This window comes from Electrona antarctica (assembly GCF_951216825.1).
Source record: "Electrona antarctica genome assembly, chromosome: 11".
In the NCBI taxonomy this organism is placed as follows: Eukaryota; Metazoa; Chordata; class Actinopteri; order Myctophiformes; family Myctophidae; genus Electrona; species Electrona antarctica.
In genome coordinates this window covers 17,726,617-17,743,221 of record NC_136792.1, presented here as the reverse complement: position 1 = coordinate 17,743,221, position 16,605 = coordinate 17,726,617, and the positions used below count along the sequence as shown (strand labels likewise).

Below are 16,605 nucleotides of genomic sequence, written 5' to 3'. Positions count from 1 at the left end.
AAAGCTTAAATCCAGTGAGTGCCCTTTAATATGTAAGGGATACTATCTGGCTAGGTGGTCATTGTCGGGAGATAATTCCCTGAAGGTGAATTATATCCCGACAATGACCACCTAGCCAGATATTATCCCGCTTATTACATGGCTAACTAACATAAATTAATACATTGACCCAGGCCAAAACACAACAAAACTAGAAAAAGTGCCCTTCTGGGCACAGGTCTCCACCAGGAGGATAGGACGGTGTGTGATGTTTGGCAAAATGTTTAGGAGTAATATAAACATGTTTTTTTGTTTGTTTGTTTATGTGCAGCATTTTGAACGAAACAGGCCACTCCTGAAAACTTTGAGAAATCCAACAGACTCGTCTTGATCACTACAGAGATCGTGTGTACCGATTTGCGTGAGATTTGGATGAAATCTGTGCGACTAACATAAGCAATGTGTTTAGCAGAAATCGGCCTCATGGTGGCGCTATAACCGGCAGATGTGGAGGGATGCAGGGAAAATGTTTTTCCATGGCCTCTAGGGAGTGCGCATACATACGTTGTATACAGATTGATGCAGTTATAGCTAAAAACAGGAATTGGCCTGTTATAGCGCCACCATGAGGCTGATTTGGAAAATAATGAGTGGCATGTCATCCTCGGCCTAGTGGAAATGTGCGTGTATAATTTCACGGAAATTGCACACTGTTTTTGTGATTTGTGGCATTTTGTTCGAAACGGACCATTCATGTGAGCTTTGGAAGCCAATATTAGCCAATCAGGATGGAAGATGGGAAATGGTGCAAATCCGTGTTGATCACATGACTATGTAGATAGTGTATACCGAATTGTGTGATGTATGGATAAAATGTGTACGGGTAATCTACAGAAATGTGTTTTGCCTAAATCGGCCTCATGGTGGCGCTATAACAGGCCGTTGAGGAATATTTGGGGCAGAGGTTCATCGTTGGTATCTATGGAGTGTGTGTGCACAGTTTGGCATGGATCGGGCCAACGGTACCGGAGATTAGCTGGTAACGGACGGACGGAAGGACGGACGGACGGACGGAAGGAAGGACACACATGTAAGTTAGCCATGTAATAAGTGGGATAATATCTGGCTAGGTGGTCATTGTCGGGATATAATTCACCTTCAGGGAGTGTAACCACCTCGGCTTCCCTAGCCAGATATTATCCCTTACATAATTCACCGCTGAATTAAGCGATTGACCAATCAGAATCAAGCATTCAACCAAGCCATGTAATAAACAGAATGATATAACTACTTACCTGATTCCATAGATATATTGTCTTCAGGGAATAAAGAAATGTGGCCTGTAAAAAGTGTAAATTAAATGCACTTGTTTAACCAGGTTTATTCAAGGTCAAGGTCAACTTTATTGTATAATTGTATTGCAGGGAGAAAATGGATGATCATGGCAAATGCGCAAAGAATTGTGTAAATATTGCTGCCCAGGTCTACTTTCTGTTCATTATGATCTATTTTTTGCAGATCTTGACATATATACAGTACATCTGAGACAGCCTAAGAAAGACAAAACCTGTCAGGACTTTGTCGTATATTACAGAGCCACATTACGATGAAATATCCATATAATGTTGTATAATGTCATATGTTGTTGTGCTCAACAAACCTTCACTGACTGAGTTTCTGCACGTGAGATCTGAGTCTGATATTGGTTGGTCTAGTGCCACATTCCAAGAAGGGCCTATGTGATCAATTGAAAAGGTCTGCTATGAAATTGTAAAGGCTATTGAATTGAACCGTGGATACCATTGTGTTAATAATCTATAGAAGTGACCATCTACTTAGTATGCGGTGGTCTAGCAGACATTTGGGGATGCACATGCACGTGCGTACACACATACAAGGGCTTTGGGGTGCACACCCCACACGCACTATTTGGATAATTATAAAGAGGGTCTCAAATGTGCGGAGATCCAGAGAATCCGAGGAGAATCCACAGAATCTAGTCAGAGAGGTCAGTCGAGAATCCAGTCAGTCAGAGTGAGATCTATAGCCAGGTTCCAGATGAGATCGGGGACAGCTATGATGGGACTGCTCTAGGATGGCTCTGGAGTGGACTGATCATGAATTTGGTAACTAAGCTTTGTCCTTAATAAAATGATACAGAAATAAGGACATGCCTGGCCTCTCCAATCATTTATGCAACAGGGTCAAAAGTGCTTCCTGGACACTCAATATACGACAAATAATGGCAATACACTACAACTTCAAAACCAATCTAGTGTAATATAAGGCTAAGGCGGCACATCATACATGAAAACATAATATTGCATTAAAAACATAAGTAAACTGCAGCTGGAGTACGGTAAATCAATATCGCTACAAGGCTGACCTTGACACTTCTGGAGTCAAGAGAATAGACTGTGTTTATCAGGACAGCCCAGCAAGGACAACATGCCAGCATCAGAATCAGGATAGCCTTCTGCAGAATGACACCAACTCTCAGGAGATTACCACTCCCATAGGTCTACATGGCACAGAAAAATATAGATTTACATATAAAAATAACAACTCATAGAAACTTTTCAGTACTTAACTTAACTACTCTAGACCTCATTCGTTTAGTTAGGTTAGGGGTTAATGTCGTGGGGGAGGGGATTCATACTACTATTGAAAACTAGCTAAAACTGAAATTAAATAAAAATGTTACACTGTATAATAATTGTTATATCACTTTATTATTACATTTGTGGGGTTTACAGTGAGAGTTGTGGCCCCCTCTAGTGAGTGTGTACATTTACTGGCCTTTTAAAAAAAAAACATGCATGGGGAGCATAAATAGCAGAGCCCACCGGTGGTGCTGGGGTGGTGGTGGGAGAAAACATCACATACAACCAGGAACCATATGTAGAGGAAGGCAGGAAGAGCATGCAGACTAGTGAGCTTAAGTAGCCCGCCCAATTGGTCAGCTGAATGCCGCATCGGCGAATGACGTGTGGGACTTGCACACGCTTATACGCCCACATAGTAATGCAGCATGTTAACCCCTTGAGTATAGTATTAGTATGCGCCTTTGAGCATGGCATGAACCCCCTCGAGTATGTCTGAATGAACTAACTCCGCAAGCTACGTCTCATTTAACACAACTTAGGCTACCTCACTGAGAGAATGTGGCTCAATACAAGAGTGATATGATATTGTGTTACTAAACTGTAACAAATTCATTGTTTTATAATGATAATAAACAAAAGATTGGTGATAAAGCCTTCCCCATGGCTCTCTGCTCTGTAGATGTGCATGTACTGTGTTGGCTGGTCACAGTCACATGCAGGCTGCTGCAGCAACCGTTTGTATCACAGTCTGTGCTGCTGCCAATCATGCACTCTCCTGACTTCAGTGGTTCTAGCTGAGAACAACTGTATCGTATCTATGCTCATCTAATCAAGTTAGACTACTATGTTGATGATGATTCCAGCAGCCAAAATGAAGAGCATCCCAGCCAGGGCCAGACCCCTACGCAACACCAGAGCTCTGTAGTCCACCACTGTTATGACAGCTGATCTGTTCCCAACATCAGCCAGTTCCTGTGTATCTGTGTGTCCCTCGCAGGGCCCCGTATCTTCCAAATTACTCCCTGGGGAGACATGTCAGTTAGATATAAGTCATACTTGTTCAGTAGATCCTTTTCAAATAATTGAGAAGGATTTCTACTCAAATGTTCTACTGTTGGACTTTCAGAACATGAGCAAAGACTCTTTAGCCCAGAGGTTCCCAACCACTGGTACGTGTACCACTGGTGGTACTTGAGCCCCCTCTGGTGGTACAGAGTGTCGCCCAAAAAAGGAGAAAAAAAGACAAAAGTGGAATGAAATATTTATATTACTATAGTTCTTCTAGGCTATCCAGCCGTGCTGAAATGGGCATGACAGCACACCGTTAATAGAAGATTTGAGAACGGATGAATCACATTAAAAATACCACCAGTTTTGCTGATTAGTGATTAGACAGAGTTTTGTCAGAGCAGCAGCATCATTGGCTTAGGAATGGAACAAAAAGGGCAGGTATACGCTCCTGTATTTTAACATCAGTTATTATGGTGGTACATGGAAAGCCAAATATTTTAATAGGTGGTGTACTTTAGTATAAAAAGGTTGGGAACCAATGCTTTAGCCCACAGATCTCTCACACAGACATGATGACATGTGGAGTAAGGCAAATATTCAATCTTGAGAATGTCTCTTACCCATGTCTGTAGAGCTCCTATGCACTCCGGCTCTCATTAGTGCCTGGGAGGAAATGTCTTATTACATACAGAAAGGTTAGATCAAGACATTTTGAATCAGACAATTATAAATTTGCCTACTCACCTCTGTCGTGGCTTTCTTCCAGTTCATTTTGGTCAGATAAATCATTAGGCCGGTGGACTGAAGGAAAACGCCGGTAAACATACCTGTCCAAAGACCTGGAGAGGCATAAAGGCCATTTAATGTCTTTCTACAAGAGCAGTGACCTAATAATGATAAATACAACAAAAGGTATACCAATGTACGCATGATTAAACTGCCAAAATAGCCTCCATACTGATTTAAATTTCATCATGAACAGGTCTAAAATACGGATGCATATTGCTGTCATGCAAGGGAAATAAAGAATCTTGTTATAATCACGTAATAACAAACATGTCGTAATGAAGTAAAAATATCTTGCTATAACAATTGAAACTACAAGTACAGCAAAACAGCAATAATAAGAAACTACAGGAAAAGAATAAAGTACAAATACAGCAAAACAGCAGTAACAAGAAAATACAGGAAGGTACTGTATATGCTTCTGTGACTGAATTACCTTGTTTGTTATTGAATGTTTAAGAAAAAGTCCCTTTACCAGTCATTGTAAGAGATTTAAAAAATAACAAAATGCTAAACCGTTTGTAATTTTATAAATTAGTAGAAGTAGAATACACTTTGTTTACATTCATTTAAATCATTTGTGTGCTAAAAGTATATGTCTATAAGACCTGTTTCACCGTGCGTGCAATGTAAGTCAGTGAGGGGAAAATATTGGATCAATGATTTATCTACCAGTCAACTATTTAAAATATCTCGCCAATATTTGTTGGTTGGTGCACTGGTATGATCGATATGCCTGAAATTTGTCTAGTGAAAAAGGTTCTGTGGTGCAAAAACTAATTAATCAAAATGTATCAGTTAAAGTCCCAGCCCTACTCTAAACTTCTTCTTACCTTTTATTCCTAATTTGGCAACAAACATTAGAGGTATGCCAATAGGAAAGGCCACACCATAATAACCAACCACGTTAAAGATGGCTCCAATTGTCTGCTTCCCAGCTCCTCTGATAACACCTGATATGGCACACTAGACAAGAAAACAGAACAAAAACATGGCTGGACTGCCTGCCTGGACTTCCAGTCAAAAGGGTGTCTTGTATTCTTACTGACAGTATAAGCCATTAGAAATGTTTACATGATTAGTTCACGTAGTTCACAGGCACTGTATGCTGTATCGTTGTCAAGTTGAAATACAGTGGCAAGAGATACTTACTGAAAATGCATCTAGAAGGAGAAATGGTGCGTAGAAAGCCATAACTTCAGAAACTCGCTCTCTAATTTGTCTGTTGGAAAGGAAAAAAGGAAATTCCATTTTAAACCTGACACTGTTAGATCAAAATAACGTACCGGTACATGCTGCTGTATATAGGCATTATTATTATAATAATTATAATTATTATTATTATTAATATATTGTACACACAAAGGAAATCACTGATTCAGCCGATGTTAACAGAGCTACACCTCGATCAGCATCAGTACCCAATATTGGCTGAATTCTTAGACCCCCTCACTCTCCTCCTCTCCCAATTCCTCTGTCCCTCTGTCTCTCTCTTGCTGATAAAGATCTGGTCTGATGTCACACACATCGTCCCTCGCTCTCTACCTTCCTTTGTCCAGACAGACTCTGTCAACTTGAACTTTATAAAAGAAAATAAGATGAACACAATACAGTTCTCTCTCTCTCTCTCTATATATAGCCCATACACATACATACATATAATATAATTATACAGACACATCACTCTTTTATACATGCACGCTGTCACGCACGCACACACGTGAGGAAGGCACTTAGTTTTTATTCAGGTGCAAAGTACAAGGGGGTGGGATGTTGTGTTACATCTTCATCAAAGGTTGCTCCTAGCTCTGGTCCATAGCCTAATGCACTTTGCTGCTGTTGCATTTAGGTTATGGGACTGTTCTCTTCCTGCCGTCGCATGAAATGCAGAACAGCCTCTCCTCTGCAGCAAAAATATTAAGAACGTTTTTTTACCTACTCACCAATATAAATGCGGCTTGTGTAATTAGAAAGCCTACTTTCCTTAGTGGACGCACTCTGAGCCCCCCACCACACGTATAAAATGTAGACTTTTTGGCTGGCCAGAAAGGGATTGTTTTTCCACCGGAAATTTTTATTTTAGTTATTCCACTGCGCGTTCTTGTTTTTTTATACTGCAATCATGTATTCTGGATATTCTATATTTCTTGTACAATGTTTCATTGTGTTTTACATATAAGGTCTTGTATAAGCCCCTTGGGCTTTTTTTCCTCAGCCTAGCACTTTACCCTTCTTATAATTGTATGTTCACTGTATTGTTTTTATACTGTGCTGAATAAATAAAAATAAAAAAACCCCAAAAACAAACAACCTCTACCGATATTGCCAAGAGAAAACCTCATAGACAAGATCTTTCACAATGAAAATAAATCCCTTTCTGGCCAAAAAGTACATTTTATATGTGTGGTGGGGGTCTCAGAGTGCGCAAAAAAAAGTACGCTTTCTAATTACACGAGCCGCCTTTGTATTGGTGGTGAGTAGGTAAAACATTCTTAATATTTTCGCTACAGAGGCTGGTCTGCATTTCATGCGACGGCAGGAAGAGAACAGTCCCATAGCCTAAATGCAACGGCAGCAAAGTGCATTAGGCTATGGACCAGAGCTACTGTAGGTTGCTCCAGTGCCTTCCTTTCTACTTCTGTTGCCATTGTCCTGCTCCTGTGATGCAGTGGACATGCCAAACTTTACCTATAGTTGATGCATTTGAGTGTTGAGTGATTTGTCACTTGATGTCAACAGTGTAATACTAAAAACAAAAATCATCACACAAACTGTTAAAAGTCAAACCTTGGTTACAGGTATTGTACAGTGCTTATGAGAACAAAGGCCACTCGCCACGATCACTTGATTGAAGTTAATATGTAAAGGAAGACAGTTCACAATCGTACTGTCAGTCACTGTTAATGTAATTCAAACACACTAAGACTGTTTTCAGTAGGTTTATTCTGGGTCAAGGGTAAGCAGAAATCATAATACGCCTGCAATGGGCACACAACATTACTCAATACTCACTCATCATTTGTAAAGACATAGGCGACATGGTCCTTCAGACTCCCATAGAATACTGATAAGCACACAGAGATTGACCCTGGGCATGAGATAATGGAGTCGCACAATTACATATAATCCTGATAGGACTGTAAAGATCAATTGTTATAATCAAGTAATTAATATCATCAAATCATTGTTAAATTAATCTCTAATAAAAAAAAGAACTTCATTACAAAAATAGATGTTGTTCACAACAAAATTTGAATATGATAACTAAACATCAATTTCTGGACATTGGTTAGAATGTGTAATAACCTGCACAGAGTAATGTCATTTTGGAAGACAGCTTGGCCTGCTCTGTATTTCCTGCCCCCAGGGCATTGCCTACCCTTACACTGCCTGCCACACTGAACCCTAGAGGAAACTACAAACAAGAACCTTGCATTAACAATTTCATTACATACATAAACATATGGTTCATTTTATTTCACGAGTCTAGAATTTGTTGTAGATGCTGTCCATAACAGATGGATTTATGTACTTGTTCATGTAATAACTCACCATAAATGCAGCATTTGCCAGTTGGAACACAACTGACTGAGCTCCGAGTTCCACCTCGCTAATTAGGCCTGACCAAGAGAAGGAATATAAGACCACTTATTTGCACCAATACATTTTTAGAAACATAATAAGATGTCCTGCTTCCTTACCTGCCAGAAGGCCTCCAATCTCATAAGTCCACCATTCCACACACAGCATGAGCATGCTGGGAATGGCCAGGCGGATGTATGCTCCCCAGTCCTGCAGGCACTCTTTAGACCAGCCTAGATAATCAATTAGTCAATTAGTTTATTTATTAACCACTTGAGGTTATTGAGGCATCCCTATAGAGCGTCGCAGTCCCGCCTCCTACCCTGGACCAGGAAATGAAACCCAATGCATTATTCTCATAGACATTTCTTAAAGTATTTATTTAAAGACGGTTACGCCGCGGACAAAGCCAACTCGAGTCGTGACAACTCATGACAACACAAACAATATTTTGGACCAAACAAATAATTAGAAAGAAGAAAAAAACGGCAGGTTACAACACTTTTTTTGTTGTTTTTCTTCTTTGTAATTATTTGTTTGGTCCAAAATATTGTTTGTGTTGTCATGAGTTGTCACGACTCGAGTTGGCTTTGTCCGCGGCGTAACCGTCTTTAAATAAATACTTTAAGAAATGTCTATGAGAATAATGCATTGGGTTTCATTTCCTGGTCCAGGGTAGGAGGTGGGACTGCGACGCTCTATTCTGGAGGAACAATCGCCAATCTCCAAGCTCACAACGCATCACAACCCAACACGTTGTGAGCTTGTAGATCGGCTATTTTGGCCAAAGAGTTTTGGTGTATGTGTACATCGAACAAAGAGCACACCAAGTGTGCATGCACAGTTTCACACCGATAGCACAGATTAGCTGCACACACACAGACACACGGAAAGACAGACAGACGAACAGATTGACAGGAGTGAAAACTGTAGTCTACACAGCCTGGTGGAGACAATAATAAAATGTAGCTCAGCTATATGTTTTATACAAGCCACTATACTAGTCTATTGTCTACCCTAAGCCATTCCAAACTATCAAAGTGAACAGGGGTAAGGTGAGTTCTAGGATTAATGCCAAGCAGTAGTCTGACCAGTTTGTTTTGGGATGTCTGGAGCATTGTTTTTAGGGCCTTTGTGGTGGCCTTTGTGGTGCTATGGTACCATGAGGTGGTACCATGAGTGAGGTGTCTTCTTATAATAGTACAATAGAATTGACAATACATCTAATATTAAAGATGTAACCCTGTTATTAATGTAGTAGGCCTACTAAAATCATGCCACTCTGCAAATGTGGTACTTACCATCCCAGGTGGTTTTATGAAGTCCCTTCCATATAATATATGCATATAGTAATAGTGCCAAGGAGAACTGGGAGATAGTGTTGGCAACAGCCGACCCTCTGTTAATGATATTTCATAACATTAAATAGGCCACATGTAGGGCATCACCAATAAATGAGGAAAGATACGAGAGTGGTGATCATGTACAAAGTGATACTCACCCTACTCCCAGATTGAGTTCATATAGAAAGATGTAATTGATGAGAGCATTCATAAGATTAACTACAACTCCTGTGATAACCTCTGGCCATATGATGCCCTGAAAAAAGGGATATACAACTCAGTTGAACCAATATCCCAATACCCTGGACAGAGCAAAACGTACACAGCAAAATCCAAAGTATTCCTTTAAATCAGGGTCTACAAATTAGCCTGAATGTTTTATTGTTCAGACAAGAGTTGTTGGATTGAATTGAACAGTTCTAGGCTGTTCAGTGTTCATCTGTATCACATCATCACATCACATGGTATACACTAGGATCTTCTTTCTGGTATCTGGATGTGCAGAGATTTTGTCAACCTTCATCATGAATTACATTATGTAAAGCTTAAAACCAGTGAGTGCATTTTAATATACATTATATACATTATACATTTAATATTATTATGCATTTTAACATTTTAACTACTTACCTGATTCTGTAGATATTTTGTCTCCAGGGAATAAAGAAATGTGGCCTGTAAAAAGTCTCAATAATAAATGCACTTGTTAAACTGGGTGTGTGCTCAAGGTCAACTTTATTGTACCCAAAGGTACATTTGTATTGCAGGGAGGAAATAATGTGTCTGCTGTGACATACAGTAGGGTTGGGCAATATGTTGATATTACATCATATAATGATATGAGACTAGACTTTCTGAACATACCTGGATGTTTTGGCTATTCTATTGTTTGCCTTTACCTACTTAGTTATTATTTAGACATTATGGATGATTATTTATCAAAACATCACACCCGTGTGAAGTGAGGAGCGATTTTATCATCATACATCATCATACATCATCTCATTCCGTCCAATCACAATTTGCGTCTTCACCTTCGTCATCAATGTTTGTGTTACACAATGTTTGTGTTTACACAAAAACTCTAAATTCATTGTCATTTATTGTCAATGGCATTTTAATGTTTGTGTAGGACAAGGTTTGTGCACACTGTACACACACACCAAAAGCTGGACATAGGAGGGAATAGCACACCTCAAAAATATCATTGTGTAAATATTGTTGCTCAAGTCTACTGCGATACTTTCTGTTCATTATGATCTATTGTTTGCAGACTAGCACACATGCAAGGATACTCACAGGTAGTGCTGGCATAAAGATCTTCACATACATCTGAGCCACCCTAAGAAAGACATAGCCTGTCAGGAGTCATGACCTTCAAGACCAATCTAGTATAATATAAGGCACATCATACATAAAAACATAATGTTATATTAAAAACATAAGTAAACTTCAGCTGGAGTATATCAATATCTCTACAAGGCTGACCTTGCCACTTCTGGAGTCTGTTTGACAGCCAAGAGAATAGACTCTGTGTTTATTAGGACAGCCCAGCAAGGAAAACATGCCAGCATCAGAATCAGGATAGCCTTCTGCAGAATGACACCAACTCTCAGGAGATTACCACTCCCATAGGTCTACAGGCACAGAAAAATAGATGTACATAAAAAAATAACAACTCATAGAAACTTTTCAGAAACGTATTGATTAAAGATGGAGTGCCACAATTTTTGTATTCTCCCAGTTTTTCATGTGTCTATGAGGTGACAGTACTTCATTAGACACCCTGGAGTCGTTTTTATGTGCAATGGTGTATTAACTTTGTATTTAGGGTTTCTTCCTGGAGGCTGAACACTTGACAGTCAAACGGGCCAATGAAATAAACAGTAATATAGTGACATCACACTATCAGCCCCTCCTCTAACCCCTCCCCCTTTATCATACAACTACATGGGTGCGGCTTCAGTTCAGGTGCATTACCACCCATCACCACTCACCAGGCAAACCAGGCATACTTATTGAACTGGTGGGCATGTACACATAAAAGCATGATTTTAACAAATACTGTACACTTTTTGGAAAAAGTTCTTCCACCTTATATTTTAATAATACCTGATGATCATGTTTTAGGGTGGAACAAAATCATGGCACTCCATCTTTAAGGTTCGTAGAGAATACAATAAACAAACCATTAGGTTAGTTTGGCCAATTCTCAAATCTAGCACTCTTGCTCATACTCTTGACATACATACAGGTACACTCATCATTACAACTGTGTGTATGTGTGTGTGTGTGTGTGTGTGCGTGCGTGCGTGCGTGCGTGCGTGTGTGTATAGAGAAGTGAGTGTTCTTACCTGAGATATTAATGTATCACATGCTAATGCTAAACCAACTCCAATCGATACACCTGTAACATTAATAACCTGGTGAAAGGAAGCAATGGTTATTTCAATTGTTAATTTTATACACAATAGCCACCTGGCCATTGAACAGATTTATAGTCTCAATTGTGTAGGATATCTAGTTTTTATGTGCTGTGCACACAATCCATGAAGCTGTCCAAAACACATTTTTTAAAGTGTTTTTAAGAGCTGCATGCATGTGACAAATAATGGTTGAATTAAATTGAATTGAATAGCTCTTGAAATAATAATAATAATCTTAAAAAGGTTAACAGTACTACTTACAGCTATAGCCAGACTCACTCCTGCCAGCTCTGTCTTCCCCAAATGGCCACAGAACACAGTACTGATGAAACTCACAGAAAACATCATAAGCTGGGCCATAAACTTAATGAGAAAAGACAATTAGCTTGATCTGCTTCTTCAGAGCCCATATCTTGCACTTTCAATATAGACAGGCTATATGCCTATAGTAAATCGGTTAATTTCATGCATGCAGATCACAGGTCAGTCAGTGTATATTATTGTAATTAAAGGAAGGGTCGATTGGGATTTTCTCCTCTCGACCCTGTCAAAATTTGGGTTTGGTCCAACCTTCACTTCCTGGGTTAAACTACTTTATGCTTCTCCATTAGCTTCTGTACATACAAACGGATACAGGTCTGAAAACTTCCCTTTGAATCGCTCGACCAGACAAGGCTGCCCTCTCTCACCACTGCTCTTTGCCTTATCTATTGAGCCGCTTGCAATTGCGTTGCGTGCTTCAGACACCTACACTGGTATCTTCAGAGGAGATAGAGAGCATAAAGTTTCACTTTACGCTGACGATTTATTATTATACATATCCAAACCTTCCACATCTATTCCTAGTATCATGTCCACCTTAGAAAGTTTTGGCAGGGTTTCAGGGTATAAGGTCAACGTTTCCAAAAGCGTTTTATTTCCTATCAATACACAAGGCAATCAAACTTTCGGCTCCCACCCATTTAATGTTACAACCAGCTTTCGGTATTTAGGAATCACGGTAACCAAAGCACTTAATGACTTGTTCAAGCAAAACCATACAAAACTTTTTGAACGTACTGAACAAGTTTTTGCAAAATGGTCGAACCTTCCTATCTCACTTGCCGGTCGAATTAATATAATTAAAATTAATGTCCTCCCTAAATATCTGTTTCTATTCCAATGTATTCCAATTTTTGTTAACAACACTTTTTTTAAGAATCTAGATAAAATTATCTCCAAGTTAATTTGGGATAAGAAACACCCCCGAATAAGGAAGGATTTTTTGCAGAGGCCTAAATCAGAGGGCGGAATGGGATTACCTAACTTCAAACTCTATTACTGGGCGTGTAATTTACGTGCGCTCTCATTTTGGCTCCAAGATCAATTGCCTACGTGGGCATTTATTGAAGGTCAATGTTGCCCCCCAACATCGTTGTCAGCATTAATCTTTTCCCCAGTGGCCTCAAAATATACTAAGTTGCCAAAGAATTCCATAGTCTCGCATTCTCTCAAAATCTGGCTCTCAATACGAAGGCATTTCGGTTGGCACCCGGGTTCTGTGCGCGCACCACTGGTCGCTAACCATGCTTTTTCACCTTCCCTTTCCGACTCATTGTTTAAAGTGTGGCATAGAAATGGTATTCACTCCTTCAAAGATCTTTATATTGATGGGTTATTTCCGACCTTTGAACAAATACGACGCAAATTTAATTTACCCCAATCACATTTTTTTAGATTTCTACAGATACGACATTTTTTAACACAGCACACTGCTTCATTTCCAAACATACCTACCAACTCATCAATGGAATCTATATTTCTACCTGACCCATTGGTCAAAGGAGGTGTTTCTATTATTTATAATTCTCTCTCATGTTTAGATAGTAATGCCTCCTTGGATTATTTAAAAACTGCTTGGGAAAACGATTTAGGAATATCTATCACTGACGAGCAATGGTCTACATCTCAAAAATTAGTGCACTCTTCTTCAGTATGCGCCAGGCATGGTCTTATACAATTTAAAATATTACACAGGTTACATTTGTCAAAGGAAAAACTCAACAGAATGTATCCAAATGTGAATCCAGCCTGTGACAGATGTGGCCAGTCGCCGGCCACTCTAGCTCATATGTTCTGGCACTGCACTAAACTAACATCATATTGGCAAAGTATATTTAAATCACTGTCAGACATTGTTGGAAAACCTTTTGACCCGGATCCACTGACAGCAGTTCTAGGAGTTAAAAGCCCCGGGGTCAAATTGTCTACTTTCCAATATAACATGGTAAAATATGTGACTCTACTGGCTCGCAGACTGATACTGTTGAATTGGAAGCAAGCACAGGTTCCGACTCACACTACACTTATGAAAGATATTATGCACTATTTGCAATTGGAAAAGATAAAGTTTGAATTGAGAGGGAGTGAAGATAGATTTTACCAGACATGGCAACCCTTCATTGACTATTTCAATAGGTGCACGCTAACCCCTCCTACACAATAGATAACAAAATAAAAAATTGGAAAGGAAAAAAAAGGAACTGAGTTTTTTCTTATTTTATTTTCTCATTTAAAAAGTAAAATGTCGGTGTTGGGAAAGTTTGAGAGCAAGAGTGTCTGTCCTGTTGTCTTTATTTTGTTTGTCTGATCACATTTGTCACTGTTTAACTGTTTTTTGTTTTTTCTTGTTTATCACATTTATGTACCTTTTTTATTATGTATTGTATGTCACTTAAGTACTCATTATCTGTCAATGATATTTTGAAGTTATGTCATAATACAAAATGCCTAATAAAAAAATCACACCCGTGTGAAGTGAGGGGCGCTCTTATCATTATACATCATCATACATCATGCTTTGCACCCTGCTTGTTTGCACATTGCTGTTTGCACAGTACTGATATAAGGACATTTTAATAGTTATTGATTGTTTTGTTTATTTTGTTTGGTTAAGATTTTAGTTAGTTAGTTTTATTTAGGATTTTAGGCTTAGGGCGTTTTTAATATTAACTCTGTATTTTCTATTGGCCATTTTAGAGTGCCCACTGTATTAGGACAATAAAAATACTTTTGTAACCCCCCCCTTTAAATACGTTTGGTTTCAGTCACTCCTGGGTTTTCTATAATATATTGCTCTTTTAATCTGTTATAAATCCCGAACATGAGTGTCCTTTTTTATATTGAGTGTAATTGAGGACTTGCACCGATCAAAGCAAGTGGCATAGTTGGCTACAAGGCATTTTACTGGGTCTCTGCACAGTATATAGAATCGCACACGCACTTTAATTAGTGCAACTTACTATATTTTACTGTGTTTCTTATGAAGTTTTCTTGAGACAGTTTATGTGACTTGATTGGCCACCGGTCACAAATTGGTCATGAAATTCAGTCATGAACAACTGAATTTATGTGATTGGTTAGCCGATTTGCTCGTCTACATATGATGGAAATTTTCTTGAGATTTTCTTGAGAAAAGAAAATGGCTACCAGTAGGCCTATTGAGGATAATAACAATAATAATAATAATAATATTAGTTAAATAGTTTTCGGTCTATTCTACTTACCGCTGGACAGGCCAATTTTGCAAGTTGAATTAATTCTGTCTTGGCACCAACAGGAATCTTTTGACGAATTCGTCTCAAACAACCTCCACAAATACTTGATTTGACAGATGAACTGTCATTCCCATTTACTGTAGGATTCTCCATAATTTCTATAGCCTACTGCTACCTAGCTGGCGAAGCTGGCAATGATGACCGTACAATGTTTAACTTAAGTGTTAAATATTGACCTGGGAGCCAAAGTGCAGTTGCATGGAATGCATGCGCACCACACAGAAGACGTGCACTGCGCACACTCTTGCTCATTGGTCAAATAATAACGTTTTAAATATCAGATTCAGTCAGATTCTTCACAAAATAAAAATCATTACAGGTAACAGGTCTTAAAATGAAATAAACCCCAAATGCTTAGTGCAAGGCAGGTTGCGTGTAGATCGTCTATTTTCAAATAGCCTATAGGCTATTTGAAGCCTTGAATACATATGTATTGTGTAGGCCAGGGGTATAGGCAACCTTAGGCACAGGTGGCACAGTGAAGGGTGCACTGGCACACTGGCATAAGTGTGAGACAGTGAGAGAGAGGATTTTTCTTTTTAAAATAACATTAAATTAACCTCTCTCAAATGCATGCACATGTATCCTGTACACATAATTGTACATGCATTCAAACTGAAATGTGAGTGTGACTGGGAGGGAGTCTGGATCAATCTGTTGGAACTGTTTTTATTTTTTATGTGGTGTCATAATTCAACATGTTGACATGGCACACTGACTATCAAGAAAATAAAAACATGGCACTTCATGTCAAAAAGGTTGCTGACCCCAAGATGTAGCAGGCTACGTCACACTCTGCGACTGCGTAGTGTATGCTAAGGTAAAGTGCGAAGGGCTCGATTCTTTTGGGCTTGTTTTCATCAATCTGAGAGCCTATCGGCAAAAAAAGGAGAAACAGCGCCCTCTTTTCCTTTGAATGCTCTGTCTCGAGAGACTATAGTTTTCATAGACATAGTTGCTTATTTCTCTCACACAATCTGAGGGGCACCCAGCTGCAGCCTCGCACAATCTGGCAACACTGGCTTGATCCAGAACATTCCAGAGCAGTTTCGTGAGAGGAGGCGGAGCCATCCGCCCAGATAATAGATATCTATTCGGAACCGGAGAGGGATTTTCAGTTTTTCACAGGAAGCTGAGCTCAAGCTGCCTGCGTCAAAACCGCCGGTTTGACAGATCTTTATCACCATAAAGAACACTTCCAAAATCCACACGTCGATCAGGTATAACCGTAAGATACTTCTTTTTACGTTATCTTGTCTCCAAGATCAATATGAAC

General features: G+C 39.2%; 1 protein-coding gene across 1 annotated transcript; it reads right to left on the bottom strand.

The window, feature by feature from the left end:
* Nucleotides 1-3,365: 3,365 nt before the first annotated feature.
* On the bottom strand, nt 3,366-15,504 carry LOC306932782 (multidrug and toxin extrusion protein 1-like). Its single transcript, XM_079514702.1, has 17 exons — nt 15,279-15,504; nt 11,995-12,096; nt 11,662-11,730; nt 10,796-10,944; nt 10,607-10,649; nt 9,938-9,982; nt 9,466-9,563; nt 9,266-9,363; nt 8,084-8,197; nt 7,935-8,002; nt 7,689-7,797; nt 7,395-7,470; nt 5,535-5,604; nt 5,216-5,348; nt 4,341-4,435; nt 4,217-4,259; nt 3,366-3,607 (listed from the first exon to the last, which is right to left on the bottom strand). The coding sequence occupies exons 1-17, from the start codon at nt 15,420-15,422 to the stop codon at nt 3,420-3,422; spliced, it is 1,644 nt and encodes a 547-aa protein (XP_079370828.1). The 5' UTR covers nt 15,423-15,504; the 3' UTR covers nt 3,366-3,419.
* Between the last annotated feature and the right edge of the window lie 1,101 nt (nt 15,505-16,605).

What these genes read in the sequence shown, in the direction of transcription:
- LOC306932782 (XM_079514702.1), bottom strand. Translation starts at nt 15,422, where the DNA reads ATGGAGAATCCTACAGTAAATGGGAATGACAGTTCATCTGTCAAATCA. An exon ending in GATTGGAGGCCTTCTGGCAG is followed by an intron (nt 8,003 to 8,083) that starts GTAAGGAAGCAG and finishes TCTCTTGGTCAG; the next exon opens with GCCTAATTAGCGAGGTGGAA. An exon ending in TCCTTCTAGATGCATTTTCA is followed by an intron (nt 5,349 to 5,534) that starts GTAAGTATCTCT and finishes TTTCTTGTCTAG; the next exon opens with TGTGCCATATCAGGTGTTAT.